Raw genomic sequence first — 18974 nt, forward strand, 5'->3', positions numbered from 1 at the left:
CAGGCATTAAGATGAATGTGAAATAGAAAGAAAAAAAGACTCGGTCCCTCCGGAATGCAGTCATGGCATCCCAAGACAGATGAATAAATAAAGTAAGTACAGGGAGACCGGTGGAGACACAGGGACGTACAGCCGAGGTGCTATTGCTGCACAAGTACCCAGGAGGATGAATTCAGAATAAAGGTTTTTTGAAAACGAGATAAATGGTGGCTCCCAAATTATCTGCACATTTAGAATCACTGGAAGATCTCTCACAAGTTCCAAAAACTAAAGTCACCTCCAGACCAATTAAATCACAATCTCTGGGGGTGGGCATCAGACACCAGTAGCTTGGGGAGCTCCCCTGGTGTTCAGACAAGTTTGGGAACCACTGGTCTAAAGGGCATAGCAATACTCAAGTGTTAGTAGTAACAGCCTCCTTACCAGCGAGTTCCTGTCATCTTCCCCATTAGTGATTAGTATACACAACTTGAGAAAAGGGCCGGGGAGACAGGTGATGGGAAATAGCAAGGCCAAGGAAGAACTGATTCCCACAGTCATAAAAAAAGCATAACTTTAATCTCTTTTCACCAAAGACTAGCATTTTCATGGGAAGACAACACACTTTTAGTACAACCTTCCCCTAAAATTGAAGTTCAGTGAACTGGATAAGTCCTATCTGCCTTGACCTTACTAAACACATTGCATGACTCAATTATTAAAAGCAAACAGGATCTTTCATCTTTTCCTTCTTGAGGTTTGTCTAATACCACTTGAACTCTAGAGATGATTTCATACCTCACCTGACAACCCTGAATGCCTGTCACCGCTCTCCTCTGAGACAGTAGGAAAGGACATTTGTGAGGAGTCCATTAATTGTATTCTTTAACTGTCCTCTAAAGAAAACTAGATGCAAGAAGATGTGTGTATCCTGACTGTTTCAGCTACGGACAAAATTAATAGATTAAATCTGATTCCATTTTGTAAAACAATACACAGAGATTCTTTACCCTAAGCCCCATCAGAAAAACACAGATTTCTTTAGGGAAAAAAATATAATGAAATTCTAATACTTTACTAGAAGGCAGGATTTTTAAAAATCCTTATTTGCCTTAGAAATGCATGTTTTAGAAGGATGTTACTAATTTCGCTACTCAGTTTTTAGAGGTGATGCCTGCATTAAGAAGTGAAAATGTTGCTTCCTTTGTATGCTTCTGAAGATGTATCTTTAACCATCTTTGAGTATAGGAACCATAACTAATACACTCTCAGCATGGAGTTACTGATTTAGCTGTGGTGCTGAATTGTACATGCAGTAAGAGGTTCTAATAATACATTGCAGCAATGTGAAGTTTATTCCTTCAAGAAGTTTCACCTAATATGTTCCACTAAAATGTTTTTTTTTTATTTTTTAATTATAGTTGATATTATAATATTATACTATATTAGTTTCAGGTATACAACACAGTGGTTAGACATTTACATAACTTACAGAGTGGTCACCCTAATAAATCCACTAACCATTTGACACCATATATAGTTATTATAATATTATTGACTATATTCCCTATGCTATACTTTACATCCCTGAGGATTTGGTAACTACCAATTTGTACTTCTTAATCCCTTCAACTTTTTCACCCATCCCCCCAACCCTCTTCCCATCCGGTAAGAGGGAAGTATCTATGAGTTTCTGCTTTGTTTGTTCATTTATTTTATTCTTTATATTCTACATATAAGTGATATCATATGGGATTTCTCTTTCTCTGTACAACTTGCTCTACTCAGCACAATACCCTCTAGATCCATCCATGTTGCTGCAGGTGGCAAGATTTTGTTCTTTTTTATGGCTGAGTAATATTCCATTGTATATATGTACCACCTCTCCTTAATCCATTCTTCCACTGATGGACACCTAGGTTGCCTCCATATCTTGGCTATTGTCAATATGCTGTATACAATGTTTTATAAAGTTACTGGAAGGAATTACTCCAGCTCAAGTGTACCACTTTCTAAATATAATTCAAATATATAAATCTAGGCTATCAAAATGTCTACCATTATCTAAAATTCAAAATTCTGTTAAGATTAACAGAATTCTCTTACTCATAGCTGTGATCTGAAGCCCAAACATCATGGGAAAAAAATCTCCATGTGATATGATAAAGCACTGCAATTTCAGCTGGATGTTAGCTTTTTAAAAGAAAGTTCTTCTTGACAGTTTTCTTAGGAGAGAATTAGTTTTAAAAAGTTCAAATGGTTTTTTTCCAATTGACTTAGTAAATCACTTTGCACACTACACACATTATGGATACACCTTTTTTTCATTAAATTTATTGGGGTAACATTGGTTTATATCAGTGCATAAGTTTCATCTTTTTAAGAATCCTCAACATATTAACGGCTGGCTATCCATTGCAAATGAGATTTGCTGATGTGCCACCTACTGGACAAAATACTATTTTCATCAGTGCACGTCACCTTGTTTCTTTCTTCTAGCTTTTAAAACTCCTGATTCTCTGAATTAATGGAAATGAAGATCAGCGAAAATATTTTTCAGAGGAAAATAATCTAACAAGAAACAGAGTCTGTCTCATCGAGGGTGCTCAAGGTGATGATGTTATGAATGATACTGAGCGGATTTCTGGGCTCTTTTGCATATCTGTGGCTGCTCGTCATGCTTGATAGTCTAAAAGGAGACATAAGAGGACATTGCTTGCTCGAGACCAATGAAAAGGGAGACACAAGAGGACATTGCTTGTTTGAGACCAGGATGAAAGTGATCACTTTCCTACCAAGCTAATGATCCACCCAGAGATTCACCCAGCACTGACTATATAGAGTAACAAAGTCAGCTTTTTACAAATGCCTTAACCTCAATGGGATGCACACTGATCTTAAAGAGATATTTTAGTTTCATTGTTTGCTATTTGGCCAGGTAACATCGCTAAGCTCTGAAAAATATCTGAAGACCGCCCCCCCATTCCCTGAGGTGGTGAAAGGTGCCAGGCAAATACCACTGTCTTCATGTAAGGCTGCCCCTGGAAACCCATCTTTCCTCCTCATCCACATAGGCGGGGAATCAGGTGGAGGACGGAAAATGTTCAGCACCCCTCTCCTAAATTTCCAGGGGTGCTAGACGAGGAGGATAATTAAAGTCCTCCTCAGCTCTATCGACTATTCACGATGCCTTCCAAGGAAACCCTCCATTTTAAAAACAATGGAAGGGCACACTGTGCCTTTCTGATTTTGTCTCCCCTTCAGACTATTAGATTTGTACCTAACATTCCCTGCTCCACTACTAAATACTGCTTACCATGAACCCCTTCTTCTGTTTAAAACTATCAGAACAGAAAATTCTAGGTTCAGAGCTAGAACCACCCATTTCTTCTCAATGGGTGAAACATCTACCTAATGCCATTCAATTAGTTTTATGAAGTTGACAGGTACCTGTCTTCTGCTTTGCCCACTTGCATGATTTATAAGTGGAAACACACAACAATGTTGCCAGCCTCAGAGATACTTTGTTCAGAAGGAGAAACTGGAAGAAACTCTTTCTTAAATCTGTCCTTCATTTAGGGAGGAGATACAGCTTAAAAACACAAGGACAGCAACTGAGCAACTGGGATCTATTCCAGGTTCTTCCAAAAAACTCTTGATTGCCCTTGGGAAAGTCATTCAATAAATCATTTTCTTTAATTTGTCTTAGTCTCAGAAGAAGAAAATACACCCGCCAGTTTTTACCCTCCAATATTTATTTTGGAAATTTTCAGACCTACAGAAAAGTTAAAAGAATACAATAAATATGCTTATACTCTTCACCTTGACTCACCAATTGTGAACTTTTTAAAATAATTTTTCCTATAAATATTTGTGAAAATGCGATGCAGACAAAAATTTCTTTTCAACTTAATAGAAAAATCTTGAGATGAAAAGCTCCCCATACGAAGGTGGTAAATGGTCGGTAACTATGCATTGAGCAAGATTTCTAAAGAATATTTTTTATCAGGAATCAGACTTCTTTAAAAACTTAGAATGGCAAAAGAGTTCTCATTAACATTTTCCAGGAAATGCTTCGATAAAGATGGTCAGTCTCAGCTGAACCCTAGAATCATTCTATTTCAGAGCTGGAAATCATCCATTTCAAACCCTTCATTTTAGAGATGTGAAAACTGAAACCTAGTGATACTGCTTCATACCACCATTCTCCTTTTATCTGCTATAAATAATACACTTCATTACAAGACAGTGAGGACTTTAGAAGGAAAAATGAGAGAACAGGAAAGATGGGGAAGAAAGGGAGGAGGTAGCCAAGCATGGCCAAGGACAGCAGCTCCCAAACCCACTGACATTCACCAGCGGCCACACAGCATCACCACTTTCCAAGGGCAATGCAGGAGAACTTTCTATTTCAAAACTCTCAGAATTCTCCTTTTAATCCGCAGCCTTACATCCCCCTACCCAAAAGGTCTGACTTTGCTTCACATTTTGCAAGCACATCTATTTTTCCTCTTTATGCTGTTAATGTTTCTTCTGAGTAATTATTAAACACAGGCTCTATCAGAGCAAAGATTTGGTCACAGCTAATGAAGCTTTACCACATGTGGCTTTGCAAGATTACTACCTCTCTAAGCAAACATAGGCCTGGGCCCTCTTGAGGATACACAATGCAAGTTTTATGTTTCCTGAGCCAAGGTTCAAGGCTTTGTGTTAGAGATGAGATTTCCTCTGTTATTTTGGTCTTCTGCTCAAGAAATGCTAATCCTTTTTTTCCCCTCCCATAAAATTATCAATGGCCACTTTCAAAATCTCTGAATCAATAAGAATAATTCAGCAGCAGAATGTTAATTTTCAGGAATACATCTTCTATCGATTGGTTCGTGGCATACTTTCTGGTCTCGTGTGGCTCCGTGGTCAGCTAGGCACTCACTGGATGTACTGCAATGATACTTATTGACAGAAGGCTGTCTGGTGCAGAACATCACACTACTATCCAACTGGCACGCTCTGGCCTTTATTTGTTGTTTGCTGTTTCCTGCCTTCTGCCTCAAACACAGACCTAGACTGTGGATAAGGAGCAGTGTACGGTCAGCCATTCAGTTGCTTTATTTGTAAAATTAGAGTGCTTCTGAACCCCTTTGCAAAATGCTCTGAAGTACTTTGATAAATTATAGCACCAGCACACAATTATGGTATTGATTCCGAAAGTTGTCAGGTTCTCTGCCAGTCCCTGTTGCATTTGCAACTATCTTTTTAATATCTTTTCTCCTTTCTTAAGAATATGTCCAAAACCCTGACAAGTACCATTTTTTTAAGGAGTATACAATGCCTTCATCTTTTGAATAGATCTTTTTATACCTCTTAATGTGTCCATTTTCCTCCTTTACAAACCACTGCACTAGGACCCAAGACAGGACTAAATCAAGATGTTGACCAGATTATAGTTTCCTGACTTGAATGACTACTAAATGCTTACGATAACAGGTGTTAACCTACCCAGAATGTTTTATCAAGACATCAGAAACACTCTGAAGCTTTCCCAAGCCTTGATATGCATCCAACTTACTTGAATAAATACCAAAAAAAGTGGCAAAGAAGGGGGGGTGCATAGAAGAGCAAAGTACCTATTTTTCAGCATTTCCTGGATCATTTTCTCAGTTGAAGTTTGAACGTGTTTACATGAGTCTGTCTTTTAAGTGTTTTTGACTCTGAAAACACATCCATATACAAAGAATAGAGCTGTTTTTTTTTCCCACTGCCACCTTAAAATGCTATCATTAAAAAAAAAAAAAAAAGAGTACTGATATAGAGTAATATATGATGTTTCCTAATTCTCAAGGCTGCGTGTGGCCGTAAACTATTTACTTCTTGCCACAGCCAGGCTGGGGTCCTCAGAAGCAGCGGCGGGGGCAGCAGGGCTCAGGACCAGCCGTCAGGGAGCCTGGGCAGCAGCACAGAGAAGCCAACGTGGGCCGCTTCCGCCTGGCAGATTCTCTGGGCCTCTGCCCGGTTCTTGTAGTTGCTTGGCCCTCCTCTATTCCAGAAATTTATCATCTGGAAAACCCCTGGCGATGCTTTTCCTGTTAACAGTGACACTTAGAAAGACAGAGGGAATGGACACATGGTTCTGTGGAGCAAGAGCAGCATTCTCAGAGTTTCTGCTCTCACAGTAAAGATCTTTGGGAGTGGGGGGACTCAAAAACCCTTTTCCATCCCATTTTGCTAACTCTCTTTTCTTAAGTTCAGCCACATGTGTGGATTGGGACCTTTGCATACCACCAAAACCCTATCGCAGTCATTAGAGAACTGTGAGGGTGGAGGCAGAGGAAGGTAGAGCTATAGAGCAGAGGGGACAGCACCTTTTCTGGAATTACTGCCAGTAGACTCAATACTAGGAACATTGAAGGAGAAGACAGGCAGCCAGATGTACCACTTCTGTGGTGACAGTCCCAATTCATGTTTTTGAGCATGTTGACTGGCTATTTACATGTTCATCAAACCATTTCCTTTTGTGTCTGACTACACAGCTAGAATACATTTCCCAGCCTCTCTTGCGGTTGGGTGTGGTCACAAGACTGAGTTCAGGACAGTAGACTATAGGGCAGATGAGTGCCACTCTCTAAGATTTGGCCCATGAACACTTTCCATGCAGTCTTTCACAATAAACTATCACTATTTGGGTGCTAACACCCAGTGAGACCTTGGAAGGGACATAAACATGGCAGAACTTCTATCAGCTTGAGTCACTGAATGACCACATGAAACAGAGCACACCTCTGACAAAAATGGCCTATAGGTGAAGAAGAAATAAACTTCTATTGCTTATTGAAATAAATAACAACAGTAAATAAGTTTCTAAGGCAGTGAAACTCTGAGTGTATTTGTTAGGACAGCTAGCATTTCTTTAACGCAACCCGATCACTCCAAGTCATCCTGATTGCGCACTGGGAGAAAACTTACCTCACCAATAACTACAGATCATCCTGCAACTAAAACTAATGGTGTGCAAGCATTCTCACAGCCGATGCGACAAGGGTCAGAGGTGCAGGGCTTTCAAACTAGTTTGAGAGTCCACCCCCTCTAGATTGGTTGGGCAATTTATATGATGGTGTTCCCACGTGATGAAATACTGTGCCACCATTAAAAGGGACACAGCAGAGCTGTATGTTCTGACAATTTAATTCAACATGAGAGATCCTCATATTGAATGAAAAAGTGAAGCTTAGTTTATAAAAATTTTTATAATATTTATTTATGGAGACATATACATAATTTTTTTCTTCAACAACCAAAAAGAAAAAATTAGCAATGGGTTACCTTTGGAGAGAGGGACAAGGAGCAGTCATGAATCCCTTTTCATTTTATAACTTTCTGTATTCTTGGAATTTTCTAAAATTGCATTTTTATAAAAATGTCACAGGGGTAACAACACTGTGGGCTATATAATTTTTTCTTTTTCACATTTGTGTATTAAAAAATAGTTACCGTAAAATGTAAATGAGCTTTTCTTTTTCCCCTCCTCCCAGGCAGATTATTCCTCAAATGAGGACACTGTGAGATTGTTGGTGATCGACTGCCAATCTTAACTATACAGTTCCACATTTGTATTAACGTAACTAATGGCCGTAAGTTTCCCCTATTTGTTTATTAGAAAAGTAATATGGCAAGAGCATTTCTGATTAGCTATCAAAGAGGAAACGCCTGAAGACCCAACTCTATGTAAGTTCTTTCCCAGATGAATTAATACTCCTTTCCCTCGGCTTCCAATGCTATTTGTCTAAATGCCACATTTGTGGGCACGGGGAAGCACTTCAGCTTCAAACTCTGGAGAAAGGCACCGAGAAAGAAAAATGCAGGGTGAAGGGAGCATATGCGAGCACACGGGTCAGCTCTGCTGGGTCTATAGTTAGGAATGATCTCTGCTAACCCTGGGACGAATTCTGGGTCTCATTTAAAAGATATCCTCCAGAAAAGGAGTACCCCTTCAACTTGCACATTCCCCAGTAAAGTACAAAAAATGCATCTTACAATGCAGAGTCTGGCTTATTTCTTTTGCTTAGGTTTAATTATCATAGCAGTGGAGAAAAGGCTGACCCACGACACAGGCACCACATCCAATACAATGCAGGTGCTCGTTGAGCTGTTTGATATTTTGTTTAAATCAACTGAACAATAATTCCATCAGAACACAGAAGTTAAGGCAGAGAGAATACGTGTTTAAATATTCTGAGATAAATAGTTTGTGCTATGGTATCAAGCACCACGACCAAACATAGGGCAAAGAGGATGCTGTTAGTGTAGGTGCTGTTTCCAGAGCACCTTGGGTGTGCTGGCCCTGATCTAGGACAACAGAGGACACAAGGACATGGCTCTGCTGGACTTCCAAGCAACTAAAGTTTCATGGGGGAACGGACAGGTTTAAAAAAATCACAACTAGCCAAACATTCTAACAAAATTTTATATATATATATATATATATATACATATATATATATATATGTATGTGTGTATATATATATATATATATATATATATATATATATATATATATATATATATATAAACACTTTCCTGTGCTTAATTTCAACTCTGCATTATCTTTATCTTTAAAGTATTCAGCGTGAAACCGAGTTGCTCAAAAATGAACTCAGAGCTTCATAAACCAGAGGACTGCCAAGAACTAGGAGAACAAGGCCAATAATTTAGCATTTCCATTCCTGCATTCTTCCAGCAGTCTTACCCACCACCTCTAGTGGGCATTCCTTAAAAAAAAAAAAACCTGCATTCTTCCAGCAGTCTTACCCACCACCTCTAGTGGGCATTCCTTAAAAAAAAAAAAAAAAAATCACCAACAAAAAACTTCAGGCTACATTTTTAAAGCAATGCTCCTTGCAACAACATTCCACTGGACAAAACACAACTGAAAAATTCGATTCATGTCTCTGGCTTCGCAAATAGGAGACCACTGAAGAACTTAGGAAGAAAATACATTGGTCATTTTCACTCCATGAGAGTCTGAGCAGTTTAAAACACCCTTGGAAACAGAAGAAAGAGCAAGGAGAGACACACATTTTAGAGACGAGGGCCACATGCTAAACATTATTCTTGGGACAGCAATCAACTGTTCTTTTCTATTCTAGCCTCAAGGCAGAGGGAGGTAGATGCTGCCATCTAGAGATATCTTTGATATTAATGCAGCAAGCACAAAAAGGCTGATGGCAGTGGAAGACTTCATAGTCTTAGGGAAGGAGCTGCCTGAGAGACACATTCTTTCAGAACCAGGTCCCCCACTTATTTGAGGAGAAGGCATATGAGGAAATGCCCCCACCCGACACAGCATCCTCAGCAGCAGGAAATATAAATGGGCAGAGAAATATAAATTCCCCTGTGATAGGAAAGCTGGGCACAAGGTATTAAGAGAATGAGAGAGAAGAGATCACATGAATAAAAAATAGGTAGCTACGGTCAGACGGGCACTGGGACAAAGGGTTAGCACCTGCTGAGATAAGGAAACACTTCAAGCTCCACTGCTAGAGATATGAACTACAAAAGAAGAAAATGGGCAGAAAAAAACCCAGAGGGTGAAATCAAAATCAGAAAGGTAATCAGCCCAAGGCTTACATCTTGGGAAAAACAAGAGATATGAGCAATGAAAAGTGCATGTGTGCTGTCACAAGTTACTGGGATGCACAAAAAGAAAAATCTACACTTAGAGAAAAGATGTTAGGGATGGTTGTATATTATGCATGATTTTTACCCCTACCTTTAAGAACATTTCCTACATTTCCCATCTTATGATAGAAAAACAACTTTTTAAAATAAAAAAATAAATAACACAGAAGTTTTCTAATCCTGAATTTCCCACTTAGATTCCTGGGATAGAAAGCTAAATAAAGTTTTACTTGATCAAAGATGGGGTTTCATTGCCTTGTTTGCAGATTCCCAGTCTTCTCTCTTAATGAAGAGCTTTCAGCACTGACAGGCTTAGATGATGATCAAAATTCAGACACAAGTTTGTCATATCCTTCAGCCTTGTGGGGCAGGTTATATAAGCTTAAGACTTTAGCGAGAACTGTTACCACCAGCAACTTCAGCTGCATCTAGTTAATTTCATATCAAATTCAAATTTGTTTAAAATGCCAGACAAATGGGGACCATTCAGTCCTGTTCAAGCCTCTCCCTGCTCTGACAAGAAGAGGAGTCCAAGGGTTGTCAGGCATGATGGATGAGGGGAATTACTCCTTGTATGCTGTCAGCGCCCATCCCCCTTTGCACACACCCTCGTCAGCACAAGAGGCAGAAGATGTTCTGAATAAGTAAGAATAAAGGCAGTTTGGGAAAAGAGCTCATGCCAGCAAAGTAGCACAATATTAACTTTTTACTTCTCCTCCTGTTGGCTCTGTGACACTGTCACCAAAAGAAAGTTTCCACACAGAGGATATCTCTACAGCTAGAGTGGCATTGATGGCATTTATGATTTCACAACTGTAAGTGATAAAAAAGCCTAGTCACTCCCTTCACGAAATCAAGGCAGTAGCCACTGAGATTGACAAAGGAGGCAAATCTCCACAAGTAGAGGGAGTGCTGGACCTCATAATCCCAACCCCTGCCCCTGAAAATATCCCCAACCTTTGCAGACTGTTGTCAGCAGGCTCCAGTTTCCTATGTTGGTGGCTGCAGTAATCAGTGAGTCTTGCTCCAGGGAACAGCAAGGTCCAGGGCGATGTGTCGCATAACTCCATGAGCACCTCCCACATCTACGCCTGAGCTGGTGCTGATGCTGCCCAGTGCGCAGGTCGGAAGGATGAACCTGGAAACCTGACAGAAGAAGTGGCTTCTCTCCCCACTGATCACCCAGAAGAACTATAATTTTTGAAAAGTAGCGGATCTTTAATATTTTCACAAGGGATGATTCACTTTCTCTCACTGATTTTTCAAAGAAAGTGAAGTTATTTCCAGAGATAGAAAAAAAACAAAATGAGGGACATTCTTTTAAATACAACTTAAAATAAATTGAACTACAAACAGTTATGAAGCTGCCCTACCAGCCCTACTAGATGTTAAAACTTGGATGAAACTATAAGAATTAGATCATGTGATATAAATACAGGAAGACAAATCAAAGGAACAGAATAGAGTCAAGTAATAGACCCATAATATACTTTATGTATACATTAAAAGTGGTATTATAGTCTAGGAGGAAAGAGAAGTTTTTCAATAATTGTGCTAGAATAATTAGCAAGCCAGTTGGAAAAAAAGAATAAGCTCAATTGTTCTTTTCCTCCTAAAAAAAACAATAAGTTCCAAATAAATTAGATACTTAAACATTAAAAATTAACCCATAAAGATATAAGGAAAAAATATATGATAAGATTGTTAGAATCTGAGAAGGAAAAAAATACTTTTCTAAGCAGGACATGAAATCCAAAAGCCATTCAAAATTCATAAAAGAGACAAACCTCTGGCAAAATTAATTAAGGGAAAAAAGAGGGAGAGAAGACACAACTAAACAATACTAAAAATGAGAAAGGAGTCAAAACTGTAGATGCCACACACAAATATAATTTTCAAACATAGATTAAATGAACAAATTCACACAGATGTCAAAATATCAAATCGACTAGAGAAGAAATTAAAAATCTGAATAGTCTTATAACCATTAAAAAATTGAATCCATCAAAAGTGTCCCTGCAAAGAAATTATCAGGTCCAGATGGCTGTATAGACAGCATTCAGAATGGTCAAGAAACAGAACGAACCATCCCCGTGGAAGAAAAAATTATTGTGTAGCAAATATTGCCTCCTCCTACTCTCCACCTTACTGAAGCTCAATTTAACCATGTGGCTTGCTTTCGCCAATGGGCAGAAGTAATATTGTATCAGTTCCAAGTCTAGTTCTTAAGAAGTATTCAGTGTTTCTGCTCATCCCTCTAGGAGTTTCCAGCCTTCAGCATGAGAAAAACCAAACAACAGGTAAGTGCTGCCTTTTATCCTGTGTCCTTGAAGTAAGGCATGTAGAGGAGACATGACTCTGACCTGCAATCCAGAGGTAAGCCAAGCTAATCCACAGATCTGCAACTCAACGCAGCCACCCTAGCCAACCCACACATCCATAGCAGGAAATAAATACAGGAAAATTGTGGTTTATTATGCAGCATTACTGTAGTATTGTAGGAATGACTGGTATATGCCTAATTCCTTTTGTTTAGTTCACGTAACCTAATAAAAACAATACAAGAAAGCTACAAGCTAATATTTTTCTAAACATAGATGATAAAATCCTAAACAAAATACTAGTAAACTAAATGTAGAAATGTATTTTTAAATTTATTTGTCATGACAACATTGTGATTTTTCAAAAAAAGTGTAAGATTAATAACCATTGACGAATGCAAAAAAGTATTTGATATGAAAAATAATTTAAGCAAACAAAAAAGACATTCTTCATGTGACACAGAGCATTACTGTCCCCCAAAAAGCACCATAGGATTCATCATATTTAATCTGAAATGTCCAAAATATTCTCTTTATGTTTAAGAACAACACAAGAATGCATGGTATCATAACTTCTATTCAACATAATCCTGGAAGTCCGGGTTACTGAAAATTTAAAAAACAAATAAAAGCAACAAAGATTGGAAGAGAAAAAAAAAAGTCATTATTATTTGCAGATTATCATTGTCTATATTGTCTACAAAATACTCCCATTCTCCAAATCCGTAGATAAGAATCAGTAAGAAATAGTAAGGTTGATTAATTTAAAAATTAATATACAAAAGCTAATTGAATTTCCATGTATTAGTAAACAAGTATATATGTCTAATTTTAAAGGCTGTTATTTAAAATTCCTAAGAATAAAGGATATACAAATTCTTTTTGTAGAAAATATTAAAGCCTTATTAAAAAAACATTAAAGAAGTCCTAAGTAAATGGAGCAATATAGTATACTCTAGAATAGTAAAACTCAAAATCATAAAAATGTCCATTTCCCAAATTGATCTCTGGATTTAGTGAAATTCTAATGAAAATCTCAAACAGCTGGAGGAAATTTACAAGTGAATTTATACAGAAGATAAACATGCCAAATACAGCCAACACTCCTAAAGAATAACAACGACATAAAGGGACTTTATTAGATGTGTTATGAAGTTGCAGTAATTAAGGAAGTGTGATATTGGCATAGGAAGAGACAAACTGACCAACTACAGGATAGAGAGAGCCCAGAAATAGAGAAACGCACAAGGAATGCCTAATACTTAGCAGTTTCCTCTGACATGTGTTATGTTCTTTAACTGTTACAGCAATGCTGTCAGGATTAACCATTCTCATTTTACTAATGAAGACACCAGGGCTCAAGGAGGTTAAATGACAATTGTTCAAAATTACTGAGCCAAGAACTGTCAGTACTAGAATTCAGTCCTAGGGTTCCCAGCACCAAACATGCCAGTCTTTTTCATCATCTGCTATGTTTTGAAGAACAGTTAGTAAAGAAAGCAAGACAAAAGGCCTATATGATAAGATTGACAGGAGCTCCATAAATGCTGAACAAAAATCTTAGAAAAATAGGCAGAACACAGCATCTGCCATCAGAATCACATAGTGATCACTGGAAGAGGCATATCATGCTGGGACCAGACCATGAGTCCAATTAATTGAGAAAGCTGTATTGCAAGTCCTAGAGAAGTAAGGTCATGGCACTGAAAGTGTTAGGCTGGTTTACATGGGTCACAATTGGAAAAAACAAAACCTACACACACTCAAATTAGAAAAAAGGCATTCACATCAAAACAATATATACTCAAAACTCTAAAAAACTCTGCAGATATGGCCCCAAAATCATCAGGCAGAGGGATATTTAACACTCTACACATATAAGAAGTAGAGAGGATTTAAAATCAATTGTAGAAATGCTATTTTTTAAAGAACCATAACAGAGGATAAATTAGGAACACCACGTCCCATAAAGTTTGTTTTCAAAGAGTCGTAATCCTTTGGTTGGGCTCTCAAATACTCAGTGTAGTTATGTGAGATGCCTATTAAAATGTTTTATGTTCTCGGCTCACTTAAAAACTTGATTTTTCTAGTAGTTTGTTTATGCCTAGCTTCCGCGAATACAGAGAGAAGCAAGTTTAAATAAAAATGAAATACAAGAAAAATGGCATTTTAAAGAATGGAAGTCAAATTAAAAATCTAAATTGCAAATCCTCTAACATGTATAAAAAAGCTAAATTAGAACTCCAAGAAATGCTGAAAGGGAATATATTTTTAAGGGTCATAAACCAAATGCTAATATTAATTGCAATAAGAAGGCTTATTTAAATGAAAAGCCTCAAACTAAGGATTTCATAAGCAATGTTCCTAATTTATATGCTTAACATGCTAACATTTGTTTCTGTCTTTTACATAGCTAACCAATTAGAGCATATTTCTAAAGAACCAATTTTATTTGCTGGTAATTATTTGTTATCTTAGCTATAATTCTGCTGCTTTTCAAGCAACAAATGAATGAATGTCTTCCATCTGGAGAAGAAAACACAAAAAGTGATGGTATGATGTTTGAATACATGCAATTACTGGTATGTTACATTCTAATTAACATAATTAGTTTAGAAACAGTTCTCACAATAACTGTCAACATTTGTGTCAATTTAATGGCGGTTAATGACATATGCAGCAAAGATCTGCTATCCCTTCCACTTATAAGTAAAATAAAGTAAACCTTTCCAAAAAAGAAAAGGCAGCCAGCCTCACTGATTATTCAAAACTCTTCCTAATCAATAAAGCTCTACTCTGGCAGGTTTAAAAGGCAGATCTTGTAGAATATTCCAAGGATATACAAATTAGAATACAGGTACCAGAAGGGTACACAAAATTATCAAATGGGATTTAGGGAAAAAATTAGAATATCAGTTTCCTTTTTCTACGTCTCCTCTTTTTTGTTGGCTTTAGTACATTTCATAAGTTGACATTCACACTGATACTCAGCTGATATGCACCAGTTCTGATGGCTAAAATATCTCCTAACATATTGGCAAATAGTTATTGCCTCAAGCACTCTGAGTACACTCCATCTCTCCCCTTACCTACCCCAGGACCTCGCCATGATATGGCAACTAAATGGTTAACACCTGGCAAACAGAGCTACCTCTAGGCCCCTGTTGAAACCTACAGTAAATGTTCTCTGTCTGTAGAAATATCTTTTAATACCGCCTCTAAGTACATGTAAATCATCTTTAAATATATTCACATATTAGAGATGCATACTCAAAAATGTTTTGCTAACAGGGTGAGCTAGCAAAAATGACAGAGGTCCAACGGGCATCTTATAACTTTGTTACACCTGGCCAAACAACAGCAAAATTTGGCAATGGCAAAAAAGGATGGCGATATGAATATTTTCAGTAAAACAGATGTTAGTATTCTAACATTCCAAATACATAGGCACTGTGATAAGTGGTATATAAAATGCCATTTCAAAAGAAAGCAAGTCATATATTTGATACAAAAAGAAGACTCCTGAATCAGGATTCTGAGAGTGTTTTGTATAATCCAACAAGAGGAATGAAAAGAAAGGAATTAGGGTATCTTTTTTCCAGTCGCCTTTTTATTTTTTATTATGTAATGACATCAACTCTAAAAGTTTACTTCATGTTGAAAATACCACATTATCCTTTCCCCATAACTTTTAATTTCAAACAAATTTCATGCCCTACAAATTCTCCTACAGGAAACGTAGTAGACCTGCAGTTATCTGAAAATAATCATAGAGAAGCTTATGTTTACAAGGCCAACTTCATCAGTTCTTTAAACCATACGCTTCAGATATTCATTTAATAAAACTAAAGTTCCATGGTTTAATAACTATATCTGCTTACTACTCTTGAACAAGGTAACAACAGTTAACATTACTGTGCTCTTCCTATATGGGTTCCAAGTGCCTTACATGATTCTAGCAATAACCAAGTAAGATAGGTGCCATTTAATAATCCCATTTTCAGAGGTTATGTTCCTTGGTCAAGGTCACACATCTAGTCAGTGGTAAAGTCCAGATTCTAGCCAAGGCTCTTAAAAATTACTCTAGACTGTCTATAATAATTAAATTCTAAATCAAGTACTTATAAAAAATATGATCACAATTTAGATAAAGGCCACTGCAGCACACAATCTCTCTAGGCAAAGGGAGAGGGGTGACTGGAGGTTTGCTCCAGCCATAAAGTTCTCCAATCCCAAGATTCATTTTGAGAAGCAAGGCTCTCAAAGGTCAATTAAAATGTACAGAGGTGCTATGGGCACAACCTAATATAAGCTCATGATAATTCATCCAGTGACATTTCTAAGATCCCACCCGATGAAATATTCTAGTCTCACATCTTCATCGGCTACAGATCATCTTCCTGAGCTCTTTAGGTAATCAGACCATTTAGAGATAAGGAGAGAAGAGGGCGCGAGGCAAGCAAAGCGATATTCCAGGACCATGTGATAAATGCTTTAGTTCAGATATGTCTGATTCAAAGGAGGGTCATATGACCCAGCTTGGGGTGAGGGTGGACAAAGATAAGTGGGAAGGATTTCTGGAAGAGAAGTACATGTGTTAAAGTACACACAGGCATTGTCCAGGCAAAAAGTAGGGAGTTGTATAGAAATATATTTCCTTTCCAGAACAAGGAAGGACATAATAAGAGGAATCTGATGCCCTTTGGGGAATGGTAGGTGGTTCACTGCTGCCCAAGTTATTTTACAAACTTTAGAGTCACTTAAAGATACAAACCTTCAAGTGTATCTGTCAAGAGAATGGATGTTTTCCCGCAAGTGGAGAAAACACAAAAGTTCCTTAAAGTTTAATATCTTTTTGATCAGAACTATAAAAAGGGGGGACAAAATTATATCGCTAGCTCATATTATTTATCAGGCTAAAACTTATCACTGCTTGTGCCTAGGAACCCCCAAAACTCTCAAAAACAACTGACTAAATGACTTACACTTATACAAACAAGGAAAAAAATAAACATACCTAACTAAGGGCACCTGTATAAGCAAAGCAGGAGGCATCTATAATGAAAAAAAAAAAAAAGTTGATTTCATGCAATGAAGACATATTTCACAGGAGTTCTAGAAGATAACTGTATACCCCTATTTTCTTGGGTTATACATATTAGTCTATGACATGTTAAAGTCCAGTTATTACTTAGTGAATGAAGATTTCTACAGTACAAATAATGCAGTATCATAGATTCTTAGATTGTTAAGATATACACCATTCAGAGAACCATTAAAGTTTTAGTAGTGGATCATCTTTGATAGAAATAAAGGTACAGAAACAAAGAAAAAACAGGTAAAAGAAAGAAGTAACAGAAGCTGGAGCTCTTAGGAAGCAAGCTTGCAGGGCAATGAGGATCAGCCTTAGTGTGAAGTCAGAATTACCAAAACTTAAGCAAGGGCTTTATGCCTTTGCATATTATTTGTATGCAAATACTCTCCACTACTTAGTACCCATTGTTTTTTTTCTTTAAATGGAGGCTGTGTGCCCTGAACAATAAAAGAAAGGATTCAGCATATCAAAAATAGCTAAATTAGACCTGCTACACTGTTTCATTCTTCCATTAAAAACAAAGTGTCAGATCACGAAGAAAATCTCACAATCCAGTAAGCCTTTATTAACATTTCATCACTGACTCTAACAGAAAACAAAACTTTATTTCCTTTTGGCTAAAATATCTGAAGATACCAGGCTTTCCATGTGGGAGATTGCCTAAATGAAAAAGAATCAGTGGATTGAGCACTTAAAGGTTCCCCATCCACCTCTTATGAAGACATTCTTCTTTCAAATAGAGAGAAAGATGGTAGTCTTCCAGGGTTCAAGATTAAGTCAAAAGCCATCTATCACTGATATCCATGAACCTTTGCCTCCCTGACTATTCTAGAAACATCACGTTAAGAAGAAACATGACTATCCACCTTTATCTACCATCCCAACCCATTCCACTAATGTACATAGTACTACTATTTGTTGAAGCTTGCCTACCCAAAACTTTTCAGAAACCTGCAGTCCATGTTATTCTTCTATGTCTATAAATTCTCACAGCTGTAAACTAACCACCATATTATTATCTTCTACTTTGCTCTCTGATTTCTCAGAAGTCTTATTTCAACTAGCTTAGAAGCTCCTTAGAAAGCAAGACACATGTCACATCTTTTCCATGTAGGTTTTAATATTAGTTGCATAATAGGGACTTCATTAATACAGTCAATTAACTGATAAATGAGCAAAATGAGCAATGCACTGATTCAGAATCTAACACTAAATACTTCGGGTACCAACGAACAAGGAAAAGTTACAATTACCAGCACTATTCATTCCACTAACCACCAAAGTAAATCTAGAGGAATAAGGTATTGAAGTGTGCTGGCTTTTCAAGACCCATAATAACGAGGAAATCTAAGAAGCCTATGAATTAAAGTAATAATTTTCATTTTTCCCAAGAAAGGAAAGGTTACATCCTAATACCTTCCCTCCCACAAACCACTGTCTAATTACCATGGGTATCTTGGTTTCTCCTGAGCTGCAGAATCTTTTTGACAGTAAGGTAGCAAATAGGCAAGGGCTGAGATTTTACCATGGAGGCAAAAGGACACCAGAAAGGACAAGCTGTGTCAAACCAGGAGTCCACCAGAGGGGCACCTATTCATCAGTATACCAAGGAACACTTCCACGATGGCAGCCGTGACTGCTTCACCAACTTTATCTCATCTCCCCAGATTCACAACCCAATCAAATCATTGATATCCCAACCATTCAACTAGTCTGGGCTCCAGGAAGTATAACAACAGGAGCCTCAGAAAACTATTGAAATTTTGAATCAAGAACTCCTCGTTTGTTAGTAAACGACCAATATCCAAGTACCAAATGTGTACCAGGCACTGCCCTCAATGCTAAAGACTCAGAGAAGAATAAGACAGCTGAGGTGCCAGCACTTACCACTCCACGAATTATCTCGT

General features: G+C 37.6%; 1 protein-coding gene across 1 annotated transcript in view; it reads right to left on the minus strand.

Moving 5' to 3' along the window:
- Positions 1-16809: 16809 nt before the first annotated feature.
- The window catches only part of LOC105299391 (microtubule-associated serine/threonine-protein kinase 4-like), a 200682-nt gene continuing 198517 nt past the window's right edge, over positions 16810-18974 (minus strand). Inside the window, exon 5 of the mRNA XM_011371099.1 lies at positions 16810-16837. Within this exon, the coding sequence (XP_011369401.1) occupies positions 16810-16837 (28 nt within the window). The remainder of the gene's footprint in view (positions 16838-18974) is intronic.

This window comes from Pteropus vampyrus, unplaced genomic scaffold (genome assembly GCF_000151845.1).
Source record: "Pteropus vampyrus isolate Shadow unplaced genomic scaffold, Pvam_2.0 Scaffold182, whole genome shotgun sequence".
Lineage (NCBI taxonomy): Eukaryota > Metazoa > Chordata > Mammalia > Chiroptera > Pteropodidae > Pteropus > Pteropus vampyrus.